Source organism: Monodelphis domestica, chromosome 7 (assembly GCF_027887165.1).
Source record: "Monodelphis domestica isolate mMonDom1 chromosome 7, mMonDom1.pri, whole genome shotgun sequence".
Taxonomy (NCBI): Eukaryota; Metazoa; Chordata; class Mammalia; order Didelphimorphia; family Didelphidae; genus Monodelphis; species Monodelphis domestica.
Window position 1 is genome coordinate 191856906 of NC_077233.1, and position 13683 is coordinate 191870588.

Consider the following 13683-nt stretch of genomic DNA (forward strand, 5'->3'; position numbering starts at 1 on the left):
GCTGAATTGAGAAGTTAGTGAGTTCCCTCTCACCAGAGCCATTCAAAAGAAATACCTCTTGTCAGGTATACTGCTGAAGAGAGCTCATTTTAGTGCCTGACACATTGTAGGTGCTTGTTAACTGAGGAGATTTTTGTTCTGGCTCAAGTTGGAATAGAATACCTCTGAGATCTCCCCTAACTGATAGTCTATATTCTTGATACTAGGTACCCTCATGCTACAGACAGGAGAGGGAGGAAGCGTTCCCATTGGGCTGCTGGGCAGAAGTGAGGGTGATGTAAGAAAGGTCCTCAGGTGCAGGGGAAGAGAGCAGTCCCCTCTGGCACACTCTGGCACATGTGCCATAGGTTCACCAACATGGCTCTAGATCCTTTCTCTTTAACTTCATCATGATTTCTAGATTTTCCCACATAGCATCATCTTACAGTTGATATATATTTGAGTCATATATTTATTAAAGACCAGCTATGTGCCAGGCCACCTAGGTGTTGCCATAGATAAAGCACTAGACTTGGAATCAGGGAGGTTCAGCTTCCTGAGTTCAAATCCAGGCTCAGACACTGGCTATGTGACTCTGGATAAGTCACTTAATCCTATTGGCCTCAGTTTCCTCATCTATAAAATGAGCTGGGGAAGGAAATGGCAAACTACTCTAATATCTTTGTCAAGAAAATCCCAAATGGGTTCACAAAGAGTCAGACATGATTGAAACACACTAAGGATGAAACAAAAGGCAACCAAAAACATCCCTGTTCTTAGGAACTCACAGAATAAGGGAGGGAGACGAAGTATAAACAACTCAATGTAAATAAAATATATACAGGTTCAACTGGAAATAATTTCAGAAGACAGGCACTAAGAGGAAGGAAAGAAGCATAACATATAGTTTTTGAAAATTCCTGGAGTCTGGGAATGGAATGTTATATGAGATAGCAAGGAGGCTAGTTTTACTGCATTTCAGAATATGTAGAGAGGAGGCAGGTATAGGGAGATAGGAATGGGAGAAGGGGTTCAGGTTATAAAGGTTTTAAACAAAATCAAAGGGGATTTTATTTGATCCCAGAGTTAATAAGGAGCCGTTAGAGTTTATTGGATAGTGATAGTGATAGTGGTGGCAGGGAGTGACATGGTTTGACCTATGCTTTTAGGAAGACCAATTTGACAGCTGAGGATAGGATGGACTGCACTGGGGAGAGACTTGAAGCAGGGAGATAGGCAGTAACTGTCTCAAATTCATTTTTATGGAGTGACCAATAGGAAATAATTAAATACCTACTATGTGCCTAGTATTATATAAGATTCCTGACATGGTGAGGGAAAAACAGTAGTCAAGAGAAACATGACCCTTCAAATAATCATCATTAAGGCCCATTTTGTATCTGAACCCGACTCAAGAAATTACAGGACTTCTGGTAAAGGTGAAGATACTAAAAGGGTTTCAAGCTAAAGAATTAAGCCATAGTATAGAGCTCATGAGTGCATATGATGGTCAAGTAAAACAGAAAATGGCATATATATTTATCAACAAGAAAGGTCTTTAATGGAGGCAAGGGAATTGCAATTCAGGGTCATCTCATGGCATTATTGGGGCTGGAATATCCCACTTGATCTAGTCTAACTCTCCTTCCCTTTTATTCCCAATCTGTACAGACAAACTAGTCAATCTCCCAGTCATATAGGCTGTACCATGCAACTAGGGGAGAAACTCAAGCTCCAGTCTATTCTCAGTGGTCCAATAGAATTGCTTTTCATTTTTTGTTTTCTCTTTTTTCTCCAAATACTCTGGAAATGAAATGCCCCATTCATCTTAACCCTCTCACTATTTAGGTTTGCAAAGGCTTAAATCTAAGGGTATTTACAATGCAAGGATACTGATCAAAATTAAAAGCTATCACACTTTCCTTCAAAATGTTAAACAGTTCACCCATGTTATTTTAAAATCTGGAAAGCTCATTTACAAAATTCTCATTGGACCTTCTCAAAAGGTGCTATCATCTCCATTTTACAGATGAGTAAACTGAAGCTTAGAGATCATGACTTGCCCAGGCCACACAGTTTCAAAGGTGATATTTAAATCCAGGTTGTTCTGACACCGGGTTCAGCTCTTTGTTGACTAGTCTTTGGGGGGCAAAGACTATAAAGGAGTGCTTTGGACATCTTTTTGAGAATTCTTCACACCTTCCCTCGAGGGAGTCAGTATGCTTCACCAGACTGACAAAGGGAATCTTGACACCAAAAAGGTCTTCACCACTCAGAATAGCTTTTTCCCTTTAACTTTTGTCAGTCCCTTTCTAGTTCTCTTGGGGTACTTAGTCATGGAACATTCTTGCTCAGGGTAACAGTGAAAAGCAAACAAGGGACACTCAGTGAAGAAAAAAAGAATGCAGCTTTTAATTAAGTTGTGGAAAGTTGTGATGGGGAATGGTGGCAAAAGCAGGAGGGACAGGAGAGAGAGGAATTCCTCTGGATTGAGAGCTGATAAAAGGAGAAAGTGTGTCCATAATTCCTAGTGACTGTAAAAGGGTTTTGTACTGCCTTCCTGAAAAGCCTGTGCTTAGTCAAATAAGTCACATGAAGCTGTTATGGTTAAAAAGCGTTTTCTTCCCCAAAAGGAAGTTTTGTGAGACTCTTAAAATTACACCCCCATTACCAGGAAAGAGGGATGCAGTACCCCAATTTATAGTCTCGGTGGAGCCTCATCTCAACTTTTGGGCAGGATTGCAAAGCCTGGCTCTAGCTGTTCTCTAGATGTGGATGATTGAATAGTATTCAATGAATGAAGGATTCAGCCAAGAAAAAGGGGGTGAAGTAGAAACGTTTCTATTTCTACAGCCCTATCTTCAGAATCAGCAATAAAGGGAGAGGCTTATGACAAGGTTTTTGAAAAATAGATTTTTATTTAATCATAAGGGTGATTAAAAGGGTTAGAGGCTAAAAGCTCTTATCTACAGATCAGCAGCACTGTTCATTTCCCAAGTGGGCTAAAGATCCCAATGTGTGACAGTGGTTTTCTTAGACTGAGTTCAGTTTCCAAAAAGCGGGGGTTGATAACATGGGGTCCATGAATACTTTATTTTAAAAACTGTATTCCAACATAATGGGTCACCTTGTAATTCTATGTATTTCACACACTTTGAAGCATTCTTCTGAGAAATGATCTATAGGCTTCCCCAGACTGACAAAGGGGGCCATGACACAAAAGAGGTTAAGGACCCTCGGGCTAAAAGGTTAAAGTTTATGATAGACCATGACCCAGGAGATGAGTTCTCTTCTGCAGGTGTAGGTTGCACACATTCATAGATGTCATGGCTGACTTTCAACACAAGAATATGCAGATCCAAGGTTGCCTCTGAATCATCACATCTGTCGTACCAGAACACAATAGTTCCTGCTTGGCTCTGTTCTCTATCATTGCTTTCCTGTACAGTCCCCCCACAAACTCCCAGACCTGTATGCCAGATGGTTAATATTTTTATGATCAATTCCTGTGGTAAAGGCATGAGTAAACATACAAGACAGAATTTTATAGCCGGATGGGACCTTAGAGATCATCTAATCATCCCTCAAAATTCACCTTTGGGGAAATGGTTTTTAAATTGCTCATCGAATAACCTGCTTATGCAACACAGAATCCCCCAAATAGCTAGCTAATAACATCCTCCAGGTGTGAAACAGTGCTAGCTCAGCAAAGAGTTAAATCAAAGCTGACATGTCAGGGCCCATGTTATAGTCTTGGAACTCTGCCATGTTTGGAAGTAGACCTGGACACAGGCATTCTCTTACTTGGGCATTACATGTGAAGCATCCTAACAAAGCATTATAAAATCCACAACTGATATCACCAGAGAAAAAGACAAAATGTGGAGTTCAACAGTTATTCTGGGACCGATCACCTTAAATCATTCACAACTTATTTTTATTTGTGGCAACGTTAAGCATCTTAGAGCCAACCTGGGCTACAGGTACTTTACATCTTGGTTATTCAGGTGCTACTAAGTGGAAGCTGTCTATGGCCAACCAGAATAAACAGCTCAGGCCAACATTTAGCAAGAATGAAGAAGTCTGATTTTTCCTCTGTAATGTCCTATCAAATACTTAGCTAGTGGTCCCCACCAGCAGCACCCTTTGTCCTTAACATGATCCCTTCTACCCATGAGAGTACCTATTTAATACTTCGAAGAGTTTTGAAAAATGGAAGCAAATATGTCAAAGCAGTTTAATTTGTTCTAGCCATTCCCTAGTTGTAGCTTTTATACATCTCTATTCTTTATTCTCTCAAACTCCATTTTTCAGCTTCTATAACAAAATCCTAAAGAAAGAATGGGTTTTCCTTTGAGATTGATATCACATTCTCACTTTACCAAAGAAACAAGATAAATTGCCCAAGGTCACGTTGCAAAAATTAGAACCCAGGACTACAGACTCCCTAGTTTAAGGCTCGTTCAAACTGGATTAAAAAAGGTCCTGCTTGTGTAATGCACTTAGAAATCAGACATCACCTCACTAAAGGAAGAATTTGATACCAGGGAGAGGTAATGTGTTTGATGCCATTATGCCCTCAGCAGGCACCACAGACAGGAAATGCAAGCCAACCCAGATAGCATGCATGCTTCGGTTAGGAACTCTGGGTTAGCTCTGATTTCAGCTTTCATTGTTTCCTACTGAGTGGGCTCCAAAATTGCAGGAGCTAAGATCTAGACTGACACATACACACCCTACCAATTAGCCTGAGGGGAGAAAGATCTAGACCTCAACTAACCACTGAAGTGATGCCATTGTAAAGATTTTACTGGTCCCTCTTTCTCACTGTATTTGGTCAGGTTGATCCAAGATGCATCAACTCTTCTCATCTTTTCCCAGTTGCATGAGTGTTGGGACAGTTAGCTACCACTGACTTTATTTGAAGCAATCTGGGGAAGCTTTTCCTGCATAGCAGAATGATGCAGTTTGCTCTAAATTTCCTTCTGCCTCCATTTTATGTGTGAGAGACACCTCAATGCTGCAGTAAGATATTCAGGCTGATGTTAGCTTCAGAATAAGATGAAGTTAATATACAGAGTTTTATTGACAACTTTCAAGTTAATCCTGTTTTTCTGCCTTTTAACACCCTGGGGAGCATCATTTATATGTTCCTTCAGGTTGTTTATAGTCATCTTCTGCCTTCTTCTCTTTTCTAGTCATTTTGGTTTTTAATGTTTAGATATTTTATGGCATTCTTTTGCTCACTAGTTTGTAGTATTTACTGTTTCTGATATTTATTGAAAAAATATCCCAAGAGAATTGCATATTGCTTTCCATATAACCCTAGAATGATAATTTGATATCTGAAGTTAGTAAAGAATGGCCATGTAAATGCTTTAAAATTGTCTAAGCACAGAACAATCCAGATTAACTGGTAGAAGAGATCTAAAATAATAATGTTTAGAATAAACTTTAAAACATAAGCCCCCCAATTTGATCCTGTAAGGCAGAGTGGGCAGTCAAATCTAGCTCATCCTTGTTTTTGTATGGCCCCATGGCCAAAAATGGTTTTCAAATTTTTTAAATAAAGTTTTTATTATATTTAAAAATATAAAAGCCATTCTTAGTAGTGGGCTGGATTTAGCCACAGGGCCATAGTTTGCCAACCTCAGCCAGTACAAAGACAAGATATTAAGGAACTTAGATCCTTGATCAGGTAGTTCTTACTTATTTGCTCAATATATTATGAGCAGCTCTTGCTAATTATTTTAAGCCTGAAATTAAATGACCAAGGGAACTTGAGCATTATAAAATAACTTGACATGTGATATGCTCTCATTCAAGACACAGATTTCCAGTCAGGAAAAAAATGCTTTAGTAGTGTTTAATAGTTTCATAGAACTTGGAAAGGTACTTATTGTTATAAATTATACTCAGTTTTATTTTTTTGATATTTCTATACCACTTTCCCACTTCCTGCTATACTTATATGTGGATATAATTTTAAGGTTTGTCTTTAATTGTATTAGATAAGGCTTGAAATAAATTTACAATGCAACAATCTAAATATACATTGATTTGGATTAGTGCCGATGTTCACTTGCATTACCTTTTGTGGTATATGCCAACAAAGGATCAACATGAAACATCTGGAAGACTCTGTAAAACATTCCTCTCCCTTTTATTTTAAAATTTTAAAATATATATGCCAGCACCAAGACCTAGTTTACCTACCTTTTCAGCTATGAGGTACAACTAGCAAACAAAACCCCAAGCAATACCAGAAACATGGCCACCTCAATGATTTAAAAGTAGCCCAAAGTTTGAGAAGGAACTTGATATGAATATAATATATAGTTTGGAGTTAGTTGTCCAGTGCCAATCTTTCTCATTAGAGAGGCAGAAAGAATAATTTACTCCACTTATTCTTTTATAATCTGTTAACAAATGAGGTATATTAGTGGATTGTAATAGATAAAAGGATAGCCTTCAACAACACCAAATCAGCTATATTTTAAAATAAATTTCTTATTCAGTCATGCCCATAGTTGCAAAAATTCATTTATTCTTAATCCTTTTGGGAAGTTAGAAAATGTCCAATTTTAACAAATAATTTGTCATTTTTAGTTCTAGCTCATGATAAGCAAATGATTATATAAGTACCCTACCTTAAAGCCAAGACATTAATGGGAATCTTGGTTACTTTATATAAAGGCAAGAATTTGAAATGGGACTAAACCTAATTCTTTATTTTCTTCTCAGTATTTATGCATTCTTAAGTCATGACCCTTAAACAGCTTCAGACTGTTTAGTTATTATATCTTATATGCTTACACATTTGACAAGTTTTCCAATGTTTTCATTTCTATTTTTCTAAAATTAGAGTTACATAATCAAATCAATAAAGGCTTAGAAGCATCAAAGAGGTGTTTCTCTACTCTACCTTGCTCTATGAAGAAAAGCTAATACTTTTTACATGGATCCTTCTCTACCCTGGACTTCCAAGATCTGATCTTTTCTTGGTTTTTAGCTTATTCTGCATTTCTCCAATATCATATACATTGACCATCCATTTAAGAAACACCCACTGTAGACTCTATGTCATACCTATATCTCTGGTCCAACATCTTTACTATATCATGGCTCTAAAAAGAGTCCTCTACTCACATGGATACAATCTATGCATGGATTCCATGCAAAACTAATTGTATACTTAAAACTTAGCCTCTTAAGGAAAGGCAGATCATATGGGCAAATAAGACAGGAGATTTCAGATTGCCAATTCAAGCAACTTCTCACTGCTTGTCATTCATGACCTATAGAACGGACTTTTACCTTCCTTCTGCTGCCCTTGTTTCTCCCAACCACATTTTTGAGTCTTTGAGAAAGCCCTCTCTATCTACTGCATCCTTCTCAGGAGTAGCTCCCTAATTAGCCACTGACAAAATGAAATCCTTCTTCTAAAACCTTCAGAAAAGCAGACTATGCTCACTTTGCCCAACTTGGTCAAGTAACCTCTGTAATTCTTGCCTGGTGGATGAAGTAGTTCCCAACCCCAATACAAAATATATTCATTTTGACTCCTGGAGTTTTCAAGCATGTGGGAAATGTAAGCATTGCTAGGAAATAAGCACAGTCTTGAATAGGTATCACTAATGAAAAATGGACTGAAGAAGGAACATTCTCCAGAAAGAATGCTAACAAAAACTATTTGCTGATAGTATAAAGAACCCACTTTTTGGTACCATAAGTAAACTCAAGAGCCAAATTCCCTGGTCCTGGAATGTAAATGGGCCAAAATTACTTCCAAGAAGGATTTGGTGGGTCTAAATTCTATTTCTCTCCCCACCCCTAGTCCCAAGATTAAAAAAAAAAGATATTAAGCTTGTGGGATTCAGTCCAAGGTAGACATTAAGTCTATAGACGACTGCATCTCATAGTAACTAAACCTTAAAGCTTTGTTTATGCTTTGCCAAATAGACTAAGCCCAAGTAATGCCACTTGAGGTGGCATTCCCACCCTATAGGAATAGGCACAAGCCATTGTTAAGCTGCTTGGTTTAATTTTTAGCACTTGGAAAAAAATTGTACAGTGGTTTGCTGAACACTCACCCTCTGCAAGCCTCCATGGAGGTGACAAAGATTTCACTCGCACGTACAAAATTAGTTTACAAATTTTTTTGGCAATTTCATCTTAGTAACCCGTTTTCTCCTATTGCCATTGCCCCAACCATTGAAAAAAACGTTTACAATAATTTACATAGAAATATTTTCAAAGTGCTTAAGAATAGTGATTGTTCTTCGGGATATTTACAGATGGCCTATACAAGTTATGTACAGGTTGTATACTATATAGCACAAGTTTCATTGCTGGAATATGGCTTTCTATGGAAAGTGCATATTTGGCCATTGGTGGCAATACTGTCTAAAAAAGTCAAGGGTTACAGATATTTGGTAACCACATCCAGAGCTGAACTAAACTGTGGACAAGAATATTTACAAAAACGTGGAGTATAAAAAAGTCGAGTACACAGCTTGTTCCACACAGATAATATGATCGTGTTCTTCCAGATGGTAGGAAGAGAACTGTTTTTCAGCCACTGGTTTGGTTACCATCCCAAAAAAATAGGTTTAGGATTTAGCGTAGATTGAAAGGGTTTTCTCTTGTCCAAGCATTCAAGCTAAGTCATCATCTGTGCTTACAACTGATATCTGAAAGAAAAGGAAAAAAAGGTTACTTATTAGATATTTCCGTAAGCCTATAAATTACATTTGGCATTTGTTTGTGAAAAACTTTTTCTCCCTTTCTCCCAATGAAAAATAAAGCAGAGAAGGAACAGAAGAAAGTAGCCAGCGTTTAAAGGTAGTGTGGGTCACCCTCAGGCTAATTCTAAGCATCACCACAAAATAACAATTTAACTGTAGTTTCTGATAGAAAGTGCAATAAAAACCTAGTCAAACTACTGCCAACTCTTTGCTCCCTACATGGTGATTGACTAGTCATAGAACAGTGTATGGTAATTCGGAATGTCATGCTAACTCCCCAGAAAGAGCTGTGAAAGTCCACAATCTCCTCTGTGTAGGTGAAGGATGGCCCAGATTGACCACAATGAATGATGACTACACACATGCATGAATTCATATGGAGTGCTTGCAAAATCTGACTTGTTCTCCCCATTGTTCCTTACCAGGAACATTGAGAGAGCATTGTTCTACACACGTGTGGGTACAGAGGGAGGCAGAGGAGGAAGAAGCACATTTTAGAAACAGCTTCAGATCTACTTACTGCTGGATAAGTATGTCCGACAGAAGTACTATGTCTTCCAATATCTATCGTGAGATCTTCTTCAGTGGTTTTTAAGTAGACAGGATTGTCGAAGTTCATGCTTTTCATGTTCTTGTGTTGCCAATTCCTCCACATAAAGTAACCAGCAGCAGCAGCCATAGCCAAGAGCACTAGAAACCCAATGGTAGTTTAGTAAATCCATAGTAGGGGAAGGAAATGTGCATGAATATAACACCTACTATGCGCTAGACACTGTCCTAAGCTACACGCAAACATGCATGCATGCATATATGAAATCTTTAATTCAATACTCTTTGTCACTTGAAGACCGTCAAGGTATGTGTTTTGTGTTAGTGAAGGAGTAGGAGTTTATGGAAAAGTGGCTAGTTGGGCTTACGATGTGCTTTGTACATACATGTCCATTTATTTAAAGTGACATTAGATCACAGAGGCAAACGGACAAGTTATAGAAATCAGTTCAGTGGCACTTCCAGGGCAGAAGGAAGGACTCGCTGTAGAACTATTGTGAAGAGGTCTAATTTGCACGGAAGTTGCTGGTTGGGTTACTTACAGACAGGAAGGATGGCCCAGGCAGCTGAAGTTCCTCCTAGAGAAACATTTACTCCCGATATTGCAGTAGTCACATTGATTCCTACAAAAGGAAATAACATCTAAGATGCTGCTATATCCATTCAGATGATCTGAGACTTTAGTGACCTAAACTGAAGGTAATTCAGAGACTGATTTGAGAATTAAGACAATGGAGATAACTGTGACTATGGTTATTTGTTATATAGAGGAAGTATTAAAACTTTAGCATCCCAGGTATCAGCCAATAAATATTTATTTAGCACCTCTTATGTGCCAGGCACTGTGCTCTGTACTGGAGATGTAGAGAGAGGGCAAAGATAGTCCTTGACCTCAAAGAGCTTCTAATCTAAAGGTATCATGTAATATACACATTGCTTTAGACTAGGGATTTTTTCCTTTTCTCTTTAAATTCTCACCTTTGGTCCTAGAATTGATACTATGTATAGATTCCAAGGCAGAAGAGCAGTAAGGGCTAGGCAATGGAGGTTAAGTGATTTGGCCAAGGTCCCATAGATAGGAAGCATCTGAGGTCAGCTTTGAACCTAGGACCTCCCATCTCTAGACCTGGCTCTCCCATCCACTGAGTTACCTAGATTTTCTTCAGGATTCTTAAAGGCTTTTCAAAGGACTTTAAAGCAGGGAAAAAATCTTTAACCTTTATGCCTTTGCACATGAGTTTTTAGTAAATATTTTTCAAGCACCATTTAAACGAAAATTTTTATACATTTTATAGATAGGCTTCCTGCAAAGATTAATAGTCACTAACATAGAAGAGAGGTGTTTTTTTTAACTACCACACAACAGTAATTTCTCAGTGCCCTTATAAAGGAAGAATGGTGAGAAAAAGGCATTTTTCATAAATTATTCTATTTATTTTAGAATTAGGATCATTTTGAATTATTCAGCCCAACACTTCCAAGAATCAGTCTACTATTTGCTGATTTGTGTTGCATTGGAGAACTTTGGACTCATTCTAATTCATAGTTCTTCAGGGTCATTTTAGATCAAGAACCTGATTAACTCAGGTCGTAAGAAGATTCAATGTTAGGCAAGCAATACAAGCAGATTAATTTTCCACTTTTTTTTGCATGAAGTTGAAGAAGTTTACTTCTGGAAGAGAAGGTCACCATAGTCCAAGTCACACAATAACATCTAGTCATTGCCTGTTTAAAAGGGACTTGATATAGACTATTTAATAAGGCCAAAGTGTAAGGCATATAGAATGCTTCACTAAGAGGAAAGTCTGGTATCAGACAAATTCAAGAAGACTTTTCTTGGGTAATTTTAGACTGTTTAGAACTGCCAGGAATTTGTCTGTCATTAAATTAAATATGATTATAGAGGGCCACATTTTTTATTCAAAGATCCTCATGACAATCACAATTTATATCTTACAAAAATTTGGTTCTGTACTCTTTGATTCTATTTCTTGGCCAAGAGGCATCACACCTTGACTAGGTCATAAGGAACCCTTTGAAAAATGAAGAGTTAAATAATGTTTCCAGGTGAGCTTATCAGTCTTTGGAATGATTCAGGCATAAGTCAGAACATACTACCAGGTCTTTGTTTAAGTAGTAAAATGGTCATCTTAATACTGTACCATTTCTTTGACAATAGTACATTTGAAATCTGAGCTGACTTGAGAACTTCATGTGAGATAAGGTCATTTATTGAAATAGAAATAAAGCTGTTAAGACTTTAGGTGGATCAGGACAAGGCCAGTTCCTTCTTTCTTAAATCATATATCCTTAGCTCTTTTTTAAGAAATCTATAGGTTAGAAAAGAAACAGTTATTATTTGCTAAAATGGTGAATTTAAAGAAAGTTGGGTATCGAAGGCAGGCTTGGATTGCAAAGCCACACTCCCCTAATAGATCCTAATTGATATTTATATAGGACTTTTATGGTTTGCAAAGTCCTTTATGTTCTCACTTGAACCTTATTTATTATTTAGTTAGTTATTATTTATGAGATAGACTGGGTCCTATGTAAAGACAAAGCCTCTTAAATATTGTGTACTTCTTTAATGAGCTTGGGTTTTATTTTACCTATAGCCTAGCAAATTCCTTAAAAACCTGAATATTATGTGAAGCTTTTTATTTTTGTTTTGAAGTTTTTTGGGGGGGAGTGGGGATGGGTGGGAATGAGTGATAGGACAGTCATGCCAAGTATTCACTTGAACAGGGACAATAATTTTCAAATAAAGGAAAACTCACTTCTACATGCCCTGCCATCACCTTCCAGATTATACCCATTGGGACAGGAACAGGCATATTTTGGAGAATGATCATTGATCTGCGGTGCTGGTAGACATAGGTAGTCACAGCCTCCATTTTCAGTGTCTTCTTCACACCAGTTTTTACCTATTGGAATATAAGGTAATCCTTTTAAAGTTGTTATCTCTATGGGTTTTTCCAGTTTAATTTTTGAATCTCCATCTTCCATTCAAATGGTTACATTCATTTGAGTCACACCCTAACATTACCATACTATTAAGTGTACTTCTTGGAAAAACTGTTTCAGACTAATCAGAACATTGATTTTTGTGTGGCACAAAGGCAATACAGTAGAGGCAGATTGCATAGAAAGTATATTTGGATGTCAATAAAATTAGAAGAAAAGCTTCTGGCTTGCCCAAAGTATAAGATTATCCTAAGATTGATTGTATGGTGGCCATCAAAATATATTATCTATCTATTTTTTAAATGTTTTATTTTCCTCCAATTACATGTAAAAAACAGTTTAACATTCATTAAAAAATCTGAGTTCCAAATTCACTCCCTCATTCCCACACTCTCTCATTCACTCCCTTCCCTCTACTCCATCCCTCTCCCTGATATAAATAATCTGATACAGATTTTACAAAGACATTAATAATCTAGGGATTACCTGCTGGTTGTACAAGTTCATGGTATACAATTATATCTTGAGCATCATTGAGGTTGTTAACCAGAGTAGCCAATTCTGATCCTGTGAATTTGTTGGCACCATATACTGCTTCATTCTCACCATCTATCCAATAGACACGGTCCTAGAATAGTATTTTTAAAAATTAGTATTGTTGGAGTTGTTGCCTAGAATAATTACAATTTCCAGAGTTTGGGGACCTTATTCATGGTCAGAATTAACCTAAGGTTTTCACAGAAGTAGAACTATAGAAGAAATAATATTTTCTACACCATGCTGTAGTAAGTTTGTACTACTGAAATAGCTAATTAAAGAAATGACTCTTCTTAAATGAAAACTAAAATCCTGTAATTCTTTAGGCATATAGTATGCTTGGTTCAATTTTGATAGAGATTAGATAAGAATAGCACATTTTTTGAAGATTAATATGTATTTGAATTACAGTTGACTCTCAAGCTAGGATTTCAAAGAACTCAAGAAGAAAAAAGTCTTAAATCCAAGAAACCATGCTCCTTTGTCTTCCACATCATTTAAAATAGAGAAAAAAAATCAAAACCAGTAAGAACTTTTGAATCAATACCCTTGAGTCAAGAGGTGAAATATTTTTAATCCTACCTCGAATATCGTGACAGCAAGAGGATGAGCTAGGAACTCAAGAGACTTGAGTACTATTCTACGATCTTGACCATTCAAATCCACACTGGACAGCATGTGTAGTTTAGAATCGAGCCAATAGAGACGGCTTTTTACAAGATCTGGGTAGGAAAAACAAGTTACATTATTAGCTAATGCATTCAACATAAGATGAGTCTAGAGTACCTGTGGTGCTTTAATGTAACTCAAAACAAAGGATGTTCATTGAAGTTTTTTCATATCTAAATGGTTTCTTCTATGACTCTTTTTATAATTTTGAAGAAAACACCAAAAAAATACTGTTAAT

At 37.1% G+C, this 13683-nt stretch overlaps 1 protein-coding gene across 5 annotated transcripts in view; it reads right to left on the minus strand.

Annotated features, from left to right (window-relative positions):
* Positions 1-2877: 2877 nt before the first annotated feature.
* VLDLR (very low density lipoprotein receptor) overlaps positions 2878-13683 on the minus strand; it is a 74006-nt gene continuing 63200 nt past the window's right edge. For all 5 annotated transcript variants that reach the window (XM_056806215.1, XM_056806217.1, XM_007498594.3 and 2 more), the window contains 6 exons: positions 13359-13498; positions 12726-12867; positions 12053-12199; positions 9818-9898; positions 9247-9416; positions 2878-8672 (listed from right to left, as the gene is read on the minus strand). In XM_056806215.1, coding sequence (XP_056662193.1) covers positions 8637-8672; positions 9247-9416; positions 9818-9898; positions 12053-12199; positions 12726-12867; positions 13359-13498 — 716 coding nt within the window. In that variant the 3' untranslated portion in view covers positions 2878-8636. The remainder of the gene's footprint in view (positions 8673-9246; positions 9417-9817; positions 9899-12052; positions 12200-12725; positions 12868-13358; positions 13499-13683) is intronic.